Source organism: Macaca nemestrina, chromosome 5 (genome assembly GCF_043159975.1).
Source record: "Macaca nemestrina isolate mMacNem1 chromosome 5, mMacNem.hap1, whole genome shotgun sequence".
NCBI lineage: Eukaryota > Metazoa > Chordata > Mammalia > Primates > Cercopithecidae > Macaca > Macaca nemestrina.
The window spans coordinates 136635010-136650936 of NC_092129.1; the positions used below are offsets into that span (position 1 = coordinate 136635010).

Genomic DNA, 15927 nt, shown 5'->3' on the forward strand with positions numbered 1-15927 from the left:
CTCTTGACTTCAGTCCAGTTCACTCCCAGGCCTCTGCCTTTGCTAAGCAGCAATAGACAGACTACAGTGAGAGCCAAGATCATTGATCATGTTGGCCATACACAAGGACACCTTAGGTTATAAAGAAATAGAACTAGCAACTCACCTCAATCCCCCTCATAGCCCAATCTGTGACCTCATGCAGGTGTGATCCCTCTAGGTCTCACCTCCCTTCATCTACACCCATGTGGTCCTCCCACAAAGACATAATGTCTTTCTGAAGCTGTCATCGAAATCTTCCTGCTTAAACCTCAAGTCCTTGAGATTGTCTGGGAGATTCCCTGCAGAGAATGCAAATTGTTTAATTCCCATGGAAATAGCTGCTACCCTGGGTATAGTGAATGGTTTCAACTGAATACTGCTAGGTAGGTAAAAGCTGGAACTTGTGACTAATAATGTGATTGCACTCTAGCAGTGGGTAAGGTGAGCATTTTCTGAAAAATCTCCCCATAAACATCATCATTATTTTACAGTACATGTCATTTCATAACACACACACAAATACACTCTCTAAATATATTTATTTTGTTTTATTTGTTATTTCAATGAAAGTTCACTTTATTTTATTGATCAGCTTAATTAGAAGCACTACATCTCATAAAATACAAATCTGTTTTACATTTCTGAAATTAATGGTAAGACAAGGTCTGATGTTACAGATTTGAAGCAAAGACTGTGTGGAAAGTGGGTATGGCAATAGAATCCGATGGCTTTACCTTTTTGGAAATTATTTAAGCATTTTGATCATTTTTAACATTTGCATACAGAAAATTCACCTTTTTGGTGTGTAGTTATGTATATTTTAACACATACAGAGATGTGTGTAACCACTAACACAAACAGGATGCAAAGCAGTTCTATCAGCTGAAAGCTGCCTCTTTGTAATCAAACCCTCCTCTATCCCCATCCCTGGCAGCCACTGGTCTTCTCTCCATCCCTATAATTTTTTTATTTTCTAGAATGGCATGTAAATGAAACCATACAGTAAGTAACCTTTTGAGACTGTTTTTCTTTTTCGCTTAGTATGGGGCATTTGAAATTTACCTGTGTTTTGCACCAATTAATAGTTCATTCGTTTTTATCACTAAGTGATATACCATTGTATAAATGTTATCACCATTTATTTATTCATTTACCCATTGAGGAATATTTGGGGATGTTTCCAGTTTGGGGCAATTATGAATAATACTTTTGTAAAAAAATGTATGTGCCAAGGTTTTATGTAAACATAATTTTCATTTCTCTTGGATAATACCAAGAGATGGTAAGTGAGCCATATAGTAAGTGTACATTTGACTTTATATGAAAATGCCAAACTGCTGTCCAGAATGACTGTGCAATTTTGCATTCCTACCATCAATGTATGAGAGTTCCAGTTGCTCTGCATTCTTGCTCACACATGGGGTTGTCATGAATGCAGATTTTAACCGTCCGAATAGGTATATTGTGGTATCTCTTAATTTGCATTTCTCTACTGAAGAATGTTGAGCATATTTTCATGTGTTTGCCATTGGTAAGTCTTCTAGGATAAAGCATCTGCTCAGATATTTTGCCTATTTTTTTAGTTGGGTTTTTTTTTCTTTTTTGAGTTGTAAAAATTCTTTACAAATCCTGGATACAAGTCCTTTGCTTCCTCCTCTTCTCATTACTGGAAGAGATTGTATGGAATTGGTGTTATTCTTTCTAAAGTGTTTAGTAGAATTCATTAATGAAGATAGCTGGGACTGTAGTTTTCTTTTCTTGGAGGGCTTTCAACTATGAATTTAACATGCTTAATAAATATAGGACTATTCAGGTTATCTACTTCTCATTGAGTGAATTTTGTTAGTCTGTGTCTTTTATCCATTTTATCTAAATGGTCTAATTTATGTTCAGAGAGTCATTTGTAGTACTCCCTTATCTGTTTATATCTGTGTAGTTCATAGTTGATATCCCATCTTTCATATCTAACATTGATAATGTATCTTCTCTCTCTAGTTTTTTGGTAAATCTAGTGAGAAATTTATCAACTATATTGATCTTTTATAAAAACCAGCCTCTAATATTATTGCTCTTCTCTATTGTTTTATTTTTTCTTCAATTTCATTAATTTCTGTTTTTATATTTATCATTTTATTACTTGTGCTTGCTTTGGTTTTAGCTGGCTATTCTTTTTTCTTGATTCTTAAAGTGGAAGCTTAGATTACAGATTTCAGAACTTTATTATTTTCTAAAATAAGGGTTTTATGTATAAATTTTCTACTAAGCACTGCTTTAGCTGCATCTCACAAATTTTGATATGTTGTATGCTCATTTGAATTCAATTCAAAATATTTTTAAATAATCCTTGAGACTTCCTTGTTGATCAATGAATTTCTCAAAGTGTGTTGCTTAATTTCCAAATAACTGGAAGCATTTTGGATATCTTTCTGGCTATTAATCTAATTGATTCTGCTATGGTCAGAGAACATGCTTTGTATAATTTCATTATCTTAAACATAATGAAGTTTGTTCTGTGACCCAGAATGTGATCTGTTTTGGTAAATGTTCCATATATACTTGAAAATAGTGTACAGTATGTTGTTGTTTGGGTGGGATATTCCATAAATGTTCATAAGGTCAGGGTTTTTGATAGTGTTGTTTGGGTTTTCTATATTCCATATTCTTATGGATTTTTTTGTCTACTTGTGCTATACATTACTAAAAGAAGAGAATTGAAGTCTATAACTATAGTTCTGTATTTGTCTTTATCCTTTCAGTTCCATCAGCTATTGTTTCATCATTATTGAAGCTCTGTTATTAAGTATATACACATTTAAGGTTGTTGTATCTTCTTGGTGAGCTGGCTGTTTTGTCATTATTATTATGTAAGGTCTCTATTCCTGATAATTTCCTTTTTCTGAAGTCTATTTTGTCTAATAGACTTACATTAATATAAGTTTATATATTACTAATAATTATATTAATTTAGAGGCTAGTTTTCTTTTGATTAATCTTTTTATGGCAGGGGCTTTCCCATCCTTTTACTTTTAATTTATCAATAACATTGTGTTTGAAGTGAATTCTGTAACAGCATGTAGTTGGATCTTCTTGTTGCTTTTTTATCCAATCCAACAATCTTCAGCTTTTAATTTACGTGTTTAGACCATTTATATTTAGCTTAAGTATTAATATGGTTATATTTAGGTGTACCATTTTATTATCAGTTTTCTATTCTCTTCCTCTTTTCTGCCTCTCAGATTATTTGAAAATTTCTTCTCATTCCATTTTAGCTTATCTGTTGGCTTTTTTTACTATACTTTTGTTTTATAACTCATATAGCTGTTTCTTTAGGGATTACAATACACACACCTAGGTTTTCTCAGGCTACTTAGAGTTTACTATATCAACTAAAGTATATATACCTTACAACTGTATAAATTCCTTGCACTTTACCCTTTATGCTGCAGTGGTCATATTATTGAATCTAAATATATTAAAAATGCTATCAGATATGTTATAGTTTTCACTTTCAACAGTCATACAAAAATATGAATGTTACACTGTTTTGCATGTCACCCTTTTATTAGGGCCATGCCAATCTTCTCTGTATGGTTTCTGTTTTAGAATATGTGCTGCCAAAGTGAGCACTTAATATGTTTTTAGAGTACTTTCCTGGTAAAAATTTGTTCAAAACTTGCACCACATTTGTGAAACTATGGGCTGGAAGTAGACATATAGTGTTTTTCTCTGGACAAAGCTGGAACTGACTCTAACCAATTATTCTTTAACATTAAAGGGTACAAAATAAAGTCCTTTTATCTTGAGCTCTAAGGCATAATATGAAATTGAAAATAGAAAATATGCACAGAAATAGTTTATGACCAAAGAAGAACTTTTTTTTGCAGCATGAAGCTTTATAATATCAAAACTATAAATTATCTGCAGGGATGTCCAAATGGGAGATATTTCCTATAAAATGTTCTTGAAAGGAATCTGTCCAATTTTCTAATAGCAGTAGGTATTTGGAGAAGTTAAAATGAAAGTTAACTCTGATAGGTTTGGAATTAAGGAAAGGGAAATCATACCACACGTTGTTTAGATCATAGTCAAGGAAATGATCTAAAATACGTGTAACACATTTTTCATTAAAACAAAAAACAAAAACCCTCAAGGCATTTTATGCATATAATTTTGTTTGCTACTACCACACTGCCATTAAGAATATTGCCCACACTTCAATGCAGGGATGTTTTGAGTCTGTGCATCATGCAGTGAAGGCACCAGTCTCCCTCTGTAACCTTGGTCCTTCCCTAAAGTATGTAGTCATTGGCTCAGAATGTACAACTGTGAAGGTGACCGTTTCTCTAAAGGCTTTGGTGATGTAAGCCTGAAACCAAGCAGGAGGAAAGCAATTAAACATCACCTTCATTAAGCTGTAATGTACCAAGAGGGTTGCACGTTAGGCTTGGTGACTGCTTTCTTCAGGAAGGAGGAATTTGCAACTAGAGTCTGTGGAGAAACAGCCTGCCATAAAGGGTAGTGAGGGCGCCTTTCCCTATTCTTTGCCTATCAGATGCCTGACCTTTCAGGAAGATTCAGCTAAAATGCCTTTGGCTCCATGAAGTCTTTTCCTCTCCTCACCCCAACCATGGTAAATAGCATCTTTACATGACAGCTCGTATAGCTCCTTCATCTTCCCAATTCATGTGGCAGCCTTAGTTTTCCTTTCATATAACTATTCTTCTGAAAGGGATTTTGATCTCTGTTAAGACCGTTAAAACTATGTCTTCATTTTCTCAAAGTGACTTCCATAGTGTGCACTAAGAAAAGCAGTTTACAGAGCAGTTGAGAGGACAGGCTCAAGTCTGTCTGGGTTTAAATCCTGACTTCACCATTTCCTAGCTGAATGACTAGGGGTAAGTTACTTAAATAATTCATGTCTCAGTTTCCCCACTTGTAAAATTGGGATCATTATGCTATTTGTAAATATTATACAAGTTCAGACATGTAAAGTGCTCAACATTTTTGTCTAGCACATAATAAGTATTATTACTTATTTTTTATTAAGCAATGAATTTTTTTATAAAGCTATGAAACAAATACATGTTTTTAGTAAGGCAAGACAGAGCACAAACAGGATTAATTAAAGAGAAGCCAAAGAAGACAAAGAGAATTCCACCAGATTCTGGTGCAAAAGATTCAGTAACTATTTTTTAAAGAAATGAAGGGTGGGAATGTCTGTTGGTACAACCACTTTAGAAAACCTATGGCAGTGTACACATAAGGAGAGCATTCTCATACACTACAACTCAACAAGTCCACTCCTAAGTATACATCCAAGAGAAAAGTGTCTGTGAATCCAACCAAAAGATGTTTGATAGAATATTCATGACAGAATAGTCATGATAGTCAACTGCACAAATGTCCATCAACAGAAAATGAATAAATAAGTGTGTCAGTGAAAACGGATGATACACAGCTACACATAGCACAATGGATGACTCTCACAAACATAGTAATGAGTGAAAGAAGCCAGACACCAACATTCCAGGCAAAATGATCCTATGCTGTCACAAGCCAGAATAATGGTTATCCTGGGACAGGAGAGAAGGGAGAAAAGATGTAGAGAGGAGAGAGCAGGAAGAGCTTCAAAGGGTGTTGCTAACATTTTATTCTTCTTCTGGCGCTGGTTACATGGGTGGGTTCAATTGTGAAAATTCATTGAGGCATACACCTAAGGTATGTGCATCTTTTCTGTGTTTGCATCCTACTTCACTAAAACAACCAGAAGAGAACAAGAATGAAGTAAGATCAGAAAATAGAGGAAGAAATAGAAAGAAAATGAAAGAAAGGGGAAGAAAAATAAACAAACCCAGAAGGCTGAAAGGCATGGATCCTTCCCTGAGCCGAACCTGACCCGGTTGACTCACCCCTCTGCTCCAGGCGCCACCCCGGCCCTGCCCCTCCCCGGCAACCTACTCTCCTTTTGCTCAGGCCAAGGATGGCAAGTGCCCCTTTTGGTGGGGGTTCTGAGCATCGCTAAGACAGGAAGGGCTTTCCAAGTGGGTAACGCTGGTAGTGGAGTAACTCGGAGGAGCTGACGCTTTATTAAAGAAACAGAAGACTTGAGAGCCATCTCCTCTCTTCCTTCCCCTTCCCTTTTCCCCTTCCTCTTCCCCTTCCCCTTCTCCTCGACTCTCTCTCCCTCCCCCTCATTATCAGCCCCCAGGACATGTGGCTTTGCCAGGGCCAGCTCTGTCCCCGCCTCCTGTCCTGCCGGGTCTTGGGGCGGGGGCCGTGGCCCGGCCCAGGCCGGAGCTCTCGGGGTGTCCCCGCTGCGTCCCCGCCCGGCTGACCCCGCCCTGCAGCCGTCGGCTATTTTGGGCGCGTTGGCGGCGGCGGGATCGCTGACAGTCGCGGATCCTGTGACACCTCCGGGCAGCCCGGCACTTGTTGCTCCCAGGACCTGTTGTCATCCCCTTAACCCGGCTTTTACCGTGGCCCCCTACCTCCTCCCGGCTTCGCTCCTTTTCTTGTGAGCACCTGGGACACTGATCTCTCAGACCCTGCTGCCAGGGCTGGAGAAATAGATGGTTTTGTGAAAAATTAAGCAGCGCCCTGAAGAAGGGCCCCACTGGGCAGCGGCAGGAGAGCAGAGTGCTGGCCCGGGCGCTGCAGAGGTGGCGCCTCCCCGGCCCGGGACGGTGGCCCCGGGCGCCAACGGCATGACAGACTCGGCGACAGCTAACGGGGACGACAGGGACCCCGAGATCGAGCTCTTCGTGAAGGTAGGTCGGAGTCCAGGCTCCCGGCGCACCTGCCGCACCTGCCGCACCTGCCGCGTCTCCCGCCGGGCTCACGCACCAGAGCGCGGGGTGCACTGGACTTCGGACCCTCCCAGGAGGGCGGCGCGGAGCCCTGCGCTCCCCCGTGGCCTTTCCGCAGGCCAGCGCCCCGCTGCGAGGCTCCTGGGCGGAATGGAGGAAGGCAGGTTCCGGCAGGTGGCTATCTTCTCGGAGAGTTGACCTGCAGTTTGTCAACCCCCGCCCCCGCCTCCGCTGTCACCGCTGGGAGTCCGAGTCCAGAGACCTGCCCGGGCGCGATTCGGGCTGGTCCTGAAAGATGTCCCCAGGTGTCGGGATGCCGCAGAACCTGGCTGGACCCGTGAACCTTTCCTCTAAAACGGGAGGAGGGGAGGGATGGGAGAGAAACGTTATTGACACAATTATCTTTGGCAAAGCGAAAATGACATTTCGTAAAATTCCCTTTCTCTCTTTTGCTCAGAGATCCTAAAATAAAAGCCAAGGAGACAAAAGTGTTTTCTTGCTTGGTGACTTGCAAAGCAGAAAACAAGCTCTCCGTTCTCCTACGTTATTATTTTTGTCATAATCATAATTTTTCAAGGCAGTATCGAGGAAATGTTAGGCGTTTGGTAGTACGGAGAGCCTATCGTTCAACCTGATGCAGACAGGGATGAAGGAGCACAGTGCAAATTTAAATGAAGTCGCCTTGCTACCTGGACAGAAACTGCCTAATGTCAGAGCTGCTGTACTTTATTTGCAACCTGTAGGAGGAAGGATGGAGGCGAGGCCGCGGCGCCGTTTCCTGGTCCGCCGGTGTAAGGAGAAAGAAACATTTGATCAGCCCTTGGTGCAGACGATGCAGAAGTAGGGAAACCTGAGGCTGCGGGAGAGTAGCCTCCAGGGCTGAGCAGAAACAGTCGCCAGGACTTGGGGGAGGGGAAGTCGGGGACTGCCTGGGCGCCAAGACCTTTCACAAAGGGGGAAAACTCTCCCAGTGCAAAGTTTCCCGAGAAATATGCAGATCTCTGAGAAGGGAAGAGTCACTGGCGCCTGTCAGGGGCCTCCTGGCGGAATTTAAAAGGCGTAAATATTCCCTGGAATTGGGAAAATGTTATTTTGCCCCCAAAACCCTTTCTACAAGCTAATTAAATAGATGTTTTGCAAAAAATATGAGATCTACATATACCGTGATAACAATCCACGGTCCTTGGTACTTTCTGACTCCTAAAATATATAAAAATGAACTGTGACTTACTTTACACTTGGTACATGATCTGTCTCCATTGTCCCAGGCTACCACAAAGGTGTGCTAAATTTCTTCTGCTGAATTTTACATTCTTTGTGTTTATTTTTCAAGCTTACACCTGACATTTAGTGACACTTGCTTTCTTCAGCCTGTTCTCTTCCCACTGTGGTCCCTGTCTGCTCCTTTGGTTTCTGGGACTCCCCCACCCCCGCCCCAGGCAGGATTTCCAGGTCCATTGGCAGACCCAGGTAATAAAGGAGGTCATGTCTCATCTGATGCTGGCCAATGTTGGACCTTAGGGCAGCGGCGGGGGGGTGTTCTGAACCCCATCATCCAGGCCTGGGGCCTAGGGAGTGAACAGGGAGAGCTTTAACAGAGTCTTGCTGCTCTCCTTGAAGAAAGCGATTCTAGGACTTACTCAGATTCCCTGAGAGTAGGGAGTTTCAAGGTGTCAAGTTCCTGAAAGATATTTGAAACACAAATTGGTTCTTTAGAGCCAAAGGAGCCCTTTGCCCCACTCCTAGGTGTGGAGACCGATTCTATCCGCACCTTTGGAATTTTCTTGTTGGCAGTGTTGGAGAGTCTCTCCATTTATATAAAAACCTTACTGCACAATTTGCAGCATTCCCCAAAGAATTCTAAAATGATTGTGTTATCATTTGTTTTTTCCCTAAAGGAAATCAATCCATGAGAGCCAGGCAGGCCTTCATGGCTACCTCAAAAACCAGATTGATGGGGAGATCAAAACATCAGGTATGAAAGTTGTTTTGACCCCTCCCTCAACCCCATTTTTTTTTTTTTGAGCTTCAGGTTAGCAATTCTCATTTACAAGTAAATGGCACAAGTAAAGGCTAGAAATATTGTGAAATAAAGATGCTGCCCAGGCCTTACCTGAACTGTGTCATTTGAGGGAAGTGATGTCATTGTGGACAGAATCACACTTTTCCAAAGTTTGGAGCTTCTCTGAAGTACATGATTCCCCATGAAAAAAAAGGCCTTCTTGTTGATGGTGTCAGGTAACTGAAGCGCTTTCTGCACGGCAGAGTGGGTTGGTTTCTATGAAGACTTCCAAGCAGGGTGGGTCCCACCCAGTTATAGTCATGACTTGGCCATTTTCAATACCCCCTTGGAAGGACCTCCCAACCTCTTGTTTCCACTGGGTGTACCACTCTAAATCACAGTCACCCAGTGAGTTTCACAAGGACATGTAATTGTCTCCCATGTCAATTGATAGTCATTATCTCTTACTACTACTGCTGATAACGATGATAAGAAGACGGAAAGATTGCAGCATATTAGGACATTAAAAGTATGTTCAAATACCTTATCTCATTTGATCCTCAGCAACTTTATAAGGTTTGATTCACTCATGTGAGAGATAAAGAAAACAAATAAACTGGATTCATGGGGACCTCATGAGACTCGCTGTCAGAGCACTTGATGAGCTGCAGTTTGCTCTTCTTATAACAGCCCAGGGAACTAAGAATGATGATTTCCCCTGTTCTGTTGAACAATACATGTGCTCACAGAGAGTAGGTGAAATGCCTAAAGGTAGACAGCAGATAGCATTCAGATCCAGTCCTCAAATCTAACAGTTTAGACTCTGAATTTCTTGCTCTTTTCCTAACACCTTTATGTCAGGCCTAGTACATTATTTTACGAAGTTAAGCTTTCAAGTGCCATCATGATGACAATTATTTACGTTATTAATCCATTCTAATGTGTTCACAGAATGCTTCCAAGGAGACTAACCCATTTCTGCTATGTACTCCAAGTTTTCCCTTTTGGGGAACATTCTAACAGTGGCTTTTAAGAGATTATTTCCCCACATCTTTAGTTTCTACAATAAGAAATGTTAGATCACATCAACTCTGATTCTAATGTTCCGTAATACCTGTGGATGGGGCAGGGATTTGGAGACAGTATGTGAGTTCAAGTCTTGCCTCTGCTTCTAATTAGCTAAATGACCCTTAACAAATTATTTAACTTTCAGGAGACTCACTGGCCCCCTCTTAAAACAAGAGCATTTTATAAATAAGGAGACCATACAATTTATTGTCCAAACCTAGACATTTTTGAGAGTGAAAAGGGGATGATATCAATAATTAGGCTGGAGCCACAGGTATAACCCGGGATAGTTTGGGAGCAAATCAGGACATGTGGTCACTCTGGTTAGGAATATACTGTCATTGCAGATTTGCTGTGAGGATTCCAAGGGAGCATATAGGTGAAAACACGTTGTAAGTTGAAAATTGCTATAAACACACTGACTTGAATAATGTTATGAGTCCCACGGCAGACTGAACCTTTCTGGATGTGCACGTCCCTGATTTGCCTTGGGAAACAAAGGCTTGGCTCCTTCCTCACTTGCAGGGATATTTTGAGAGTAAATGAGATCATATGTAGCTTGGACTTTGATCATAAGGGGAGGACAACAGGCTACAGATAATGGCAGTGAGTGTGGTTTATTGAAAGAAATAGAGCAAGGAAGTAAAAGCAAAACAGAAAGCAATTTGAAAAGACAAACACAGGATGTGCTGTGTAGGTTAGATCAACGCATTCCACCCATTTTCATTGCTTCCTCCACTCCCAGTCTCACCCCAGGACCCCAGAAGTGACTATGATACAGACAAACTCGTTACGAATATCTCTTGCGCCAGGAACTGAGGTTTCAACAGAAACCAGTGGTTCTCAGCCTTCGCTACCTATTCAAACCATTGAGAGAGATTTTAAAACTTCTGATGGCAGTTTGCTCCCCAAGGCGATTACATCAGTGTCTCTGTGTGTAGGACCCTGAAACAGTGTTTTCATATCCACTCTCAGGTGACCCCAGTGTGCAGCCCTGGTGGAGAGTCACTGAGTCATAATCGGAGGCAGGTCCAATAATAGGCAGCTTCTGCCACCGCTGACATAGGTGGCCTTGCTAATGCTGATTAAATGTCCAGAACTTCTAACAGCCTCAGGGCATCACAGTCAGGAGTGTTGTTGATAGAAATCTAGCATCCAATCGGTGCCCAGTTAACAGATGCTGACGAACTATTAAGCCCTATCCACAGGACTCCAGAACAATCGTGTATAGGGTTGGTCTAGTCAAATAATCATCAATTCAGCATGCGGGAAGTAAAACAGAGTCCTGCTAATTGTCTGATGGAAACGACTAGTTATTTCATTTATTGAGTGGCCCAAAAGGTTCTGAGTGATGCAGGGTGCAATACAAGTTGTGGTGACTCGTGGTGTGGTCATCTGACTTCCAGAACAGATAGGAGCAGATCTTGTGGTGTCGCCTCTATGTCCCTGAGCTGCTGTGACTGCCTGGTCACCTTGGGCAGCTTGCCTAAGCATGAGCTCACTAGGTTTTTAAAGTTCCCTTCATCATGTTAAGCTACTGTGTTTTTCTTTCCCACTATCTCCAGGTTTTGATCTGTAGTCAATAATGCAATACACAAATTTGCCTGCCCTGCTATGGCAGTGAGTGCTTCTTCTCCTGGTAACATGTCCCTGGAGTGCTAGCCTCAAGGGTTGAATGATGCATATCTGAAGTGCACCAAAGGGTGGTGGGAGTGAGAACTGGGTCTGCAGAGGCTGATGCCCACTGCTAGTAGTATCAGCTCCTGCCTCCTTGATGACTTGTGTTGTCTCTTTGGGCGTTTATTGGCCCCCTCCATGCAAGACAAAGCGTCTGTCAATTTAGACAGTCAGTTAGGTCAAAAACTTCTCATTCTTGGTTCCCTTTGAGTTGTCAGCTGCTGGGCCCATGTTAGTAGTGGCAAGAGACGTGGTGGAAGAGTGAGACTTTGGTGTCAGGCTGTGGTTCACCAGTGTGTTGGCCAGGATGGGCTGCTTGACCTCTCTGGACCACAGATTTTTTTTTTTTTTTAACCAGTGCAATGATAATAGCAGCAGCACATCTCTCATGGAGTTGGTGTGCGCATTTCGAGCTGAGTATGGATCTGGGTTATTAGTAAGACTTTCTCTGTAGGCTCCATGTAGCCCAATAAGTAAAGGTAAAGCCCTTGGGCCTCCCTCCCTTGATGTGTACAAGAAGTCAGAGGCTCAGTCCTACCGGCTGAATCTCACATCTCAGAACCAAGATACTTCTTGAAAGAAAATATAAGTTTCCAAAGCAGGTCAGTCAGGGAACTGGAAGAGAAATGTTCCCGATTGTTGGAGCTGACCCCTGAGAACACAAGCAGTTTGTCTCATTGCTGCAGACCAATGGCAGCTGAAGTACAGTGCAACCACCACTGGATCTGACTGCCTCTGACTGGACTGCTGCTCCGCAAGCTGGAGCCCAGTAGAGCCCATGTCTGGAGCAATGTGGTTGGCCTGACTGCGGGTTGGGTACAGATCCCTGACCCATTGGATTCTTCAAACTGAAGGGAAGTTGATTCCTCCTGTCAGTTGCTCCCTCATCTAAGAAAGCTCCTACATAACTCCTTCCCCAAGGCTCCTGGTAGCGGGACAGGGTACAGGATCCTCTTTGTTTTCAAGAGGATCCCTGGTTCTCTTTGCAGATTTTCCTATCCCCTCCTCAACAACCTTTCAGCTATGCATAACCATAGGTGCTCTCATCAAAAATACTCACACATGCACAGATATTATCTCTCAGTATTACGAGGAAAACGTTGTAGGCTCTTGCTCTGTGGTATCTATTAAAAAACTATTACCCAGAACACATCCTGAGTTGTATGTGTTATCAAGACTGGAGGAACTAGAGATAGTAAAGAAGCAAAGTGGTTAAGCATGAGTTTCCTAAGATGTAGGTCTGTAAAGGGCTCTCTCTACCCAGGGTGTCTTAAATCTAACACTGCTTGTGTTCTGAGGGGTCAGCTCCAACAGTCAGGGACATTTCTCTTCCAGTTCCCTAAATGACAACCTGCTTTGGAAACGTGTCTTTTCTTTCAAGAAGTATCTTAGTTCTGAGATGTGAAATTCTTTAAGGACAAATAAGATAAATAGCCTACTGTCTGAACTGAAATGAGTTCTTCCCTGTAAAAAGAAATGGAGTTGTTAACTTCTAGAAGTTCTCTCTAGCTCTGCTGGCATTGGAAGAGTCTTTGGAACCCCTTTATTGTAGCACTGGAGGTAAACCATGGGTAGGCTGGTGGTTCTCAGCCTTTGGGGCATGAAAGAGTCACTGCACATGTCTTCTTCACTTGTACCTGCCCAGGTCCTGCCTATAGAGATTCAGATTTAGGAGAGTCGGGTGAGGCCCAGGCATCTGTACGCTTAAAAAGCTACCTGCTGGTGATTCTGAAGCTCATCAAAGACTGAGAACCACTGGTGCAAACCATAAGTAAATAGGGCTGAACTACTCAGTGGAGCATCAAAAGGACAAAATATGGTCCAGTCCCTACTTGAAACAAGCATTTCACAGGATGGAGGAGGCCGAGGCAATATGCTGGTTCACATGAATCACTCCACATTGACCTCAGATAAACCAGAAAAGGGAGGAAAGAAATGCTTTTGACCTTTCTTTTGTAATTTTTCTTTTCTTCCTTTGTATATTTTTTATTATATAGGAGTGACACATAATTTTAAATGGCAATGCATGAAGGAGATAGTAAGATAAAGAATATAGGGAGTTAGGGGATAAAAGATAATCAATCAATAAATACATGAAAATACTTACAGAGCACCTACTCTGTGCCAGGCTCTGTGAAAGCTGAAGGGGGCTGGGGGAGATCAGAGAAGAAGACGGGCTCCCAGCAGCTCATGAGGGTGCCACTGAGGAGTGCAATGCAAACAAGCAGCAGTGGCACATGAGGGACAGGAATGAAATGAGTCATGCATATGATGGGACCAGTGTGGCCCAAATGGTGCCTCCAGGCCCAGCTTTGGGTAGGGTGGGACCTGAGTTATGTCTTGAAGAATGATCAGGATTCAGAGGTGACCAAAAGTGAGCAACCATGTCAGGTCCAGCAAAGGTGTGGAGATGAGGATGCTCAGGGCTTATGGGTACGTGGGGTTGGCTGAAGCAAGTGGTATATGGAAGGAGCAATTGGAAACAGGACAGCAAAAAAGCCAACAACAGTAGAAGGAGGGGGCCTTGAATGGGAGGTAAGTGGTATCTGCTCCCTTGTAAGTAGTGAGAGTAACTGGAAGTGTCTACACACAATAGGAGATTGATTTGGGTTATGTTTAGAAAGATTCATAGCCGGACTTTGTGCTTTAGTGGGAAGATCAATGAACTCAAAGTATGATGGATACCCTAAAAGTCCTGACTTTACCACTACATAATCTATGCATGTAACAAAATTGCTCATATACCCCAGAAATTTGTGCAAATGAAAAAAAATATATGGAAGAAAGAAGACCTGGATTCCAGGTCTGCCACAAACTGGTTGCGTGACTTGCTTTAAGATTAAGTCTATTTTTCCATAAAATGTGATCAACATTCATAAAACCATAGAATTTATTATTTGGAAAAGCTTCCAGAAGTCATCCAGTCTGACCTTCTCTGATGAAATAAGTTCACAATCTAACATTTTGGGGTACATGCTATGTGGGTTTAAGGAAGATTAGTGAGATAAAATGTGAGCTGCTGCTGTTTTTGCCATTGCTATTAGGGCTGCATTCACTGTGACCATGTTGGAATAAGGAGAGTCCTGAGGCAGAAGTCAGTGAGGAGGCTATCCCAGTGGTCCCATCATGAGGCCACATGAGTCCAAACGAGGGCCAAAAGACAGAGTGTGTTGTGGAATAGAGAAGTGAATACAAAATTAGGTGCATGCCTTGGAAGAAGCCTGTGCAAATACTGTGTATTAAGGGCACCAACACTGAAGACTCAGCAGTTTCCTGGTACATTCACCCCTGGATAGATTAGTGTCCACATCAAGAATGGTGCTATCTTTGATGGGCTTGACCATTACTGTCTAAGATATTGTCAGTTGAAGAGTACAGACAAACTGAGCTTTTAGTTTCCTTTTAACTCTGAAAGCCTATATATCCTGTGAGGAAGGGAGTTGCTGTTCATTAAAATCATTTGGATTCGGAATGGTTTAATTTGAAGTACTGGCAGGTCAGTCCCGTGCAGATGTTCCTTAGAATGCTGGAGAATCAGAGCTGAGGATCAGAGGGGGTCAGGACTAGGGATGTTTATCTGAACTTTTGCTCAGAGCTACAGTTGACAGAGGAGGTTCCCCAGAGGAGAGCGCATGGAGAAGAAGTACAGGCCATGCTTTAAGAAATGTCTTTGGGGGCTGGGCGCAGTGGCTCACGACGACTGTAATCTCAGCACTTTGGGAGGCCGAGGCGGTCGGATCACGTCAGGAGATAGAGACCATCCTGGCCAACATGGTGAAACGCCATCTCTACTAAAATACAAAAAATTAGCCAGGCATGGTGGCATGCGCCTATAGTCCCAGCTTCTCAGGAGACTGAGGCAGGGGAATCGCTTGAACCCGGGAGGTGGAGGTTGCAGAGAGGTGAGTTTGCACCACTGCACTCCAGCCTGGTGACAGAGCAAGACTCTGTCTCAAAAAGAAAAAAAAAGAAAAAAAGAAAAAAGAAAAAAAAAAGTTAAAAAAAGAAATGTCATTTGAGAGGGAGGAATGAGGCACATGAGGAGTTAGCCAAGGTGATCAAGCAATAAGAGGTAGGAAATAAATGCAATGTCCTAGGCGAAGGAAATCATATGAACAATGGCTCAGAAGCAAGACAAGTCCAGATGTGTCCCGGAAAACTCAGAGCTCTGCTTGGTTGTGGTGAAGAGGGTGTGAATGGATATTGGGAAGGCAGATAAAAATATAAGTAAGGGGCCAGGCGCGGTGGCTCATGTCTGTAATCCCAGCACTTTGGGAGGCTGAGGTGTGCGGATCACGAGGTCAAGAGTTTGAGACCAGCCTGGCCAATATGGTGAAACCCCCGTCTCTACTA

The 15927-nt window shown here is 42.4% G+C and overlaps 1 protein-coding gene and 1 non-coding gene across 5 annotated transcripts in view; one reads left to right on the forward strand and one right to left on the reverse strand.

The window, feature by feature from the left end:
* The first annotated feature begins 1004 nt into the window (after nucleotides 1-1004).
* LOC105489525 (chloride intracellular channel 5) overlaps nucleotides 1005-15927 on the forward strand; it is a 137755-nt gene continuing 122832 nt past the window's right edge. The window contains exon 1 of one of the 4 annotated variants that reach the window (XM_071096963.1): nucleotides 1005-1023. Coding sequence is in view for 3 of the 4 variants with exons in the window: in XM_024795276.2 (XP_024651044.1) it covers nucleotides 8737-8802 (66 nt within the window). In the remaining variant the exon portion in view is untranslated. Of the gene's footprint in view, nucleotides 1024-6395; nucleotides 6789-8735; nucleotides 8803-15927 lie in introns of those variants that run through there. The other 3 variants (XM_011754355.2, XM_024795276.2, XM_011754354.3) reach the window with 3 other exon arrangements.
* On the reverse strand, nucleotides 3542-3648 carry LOC112428010 (U6 spliceosomal RNA). Its single transcript, XR_003019840.1, has one exon. It is a non-coding gene; the product is annotated as a U6 spliceosomal RNA (small nuclear RNA).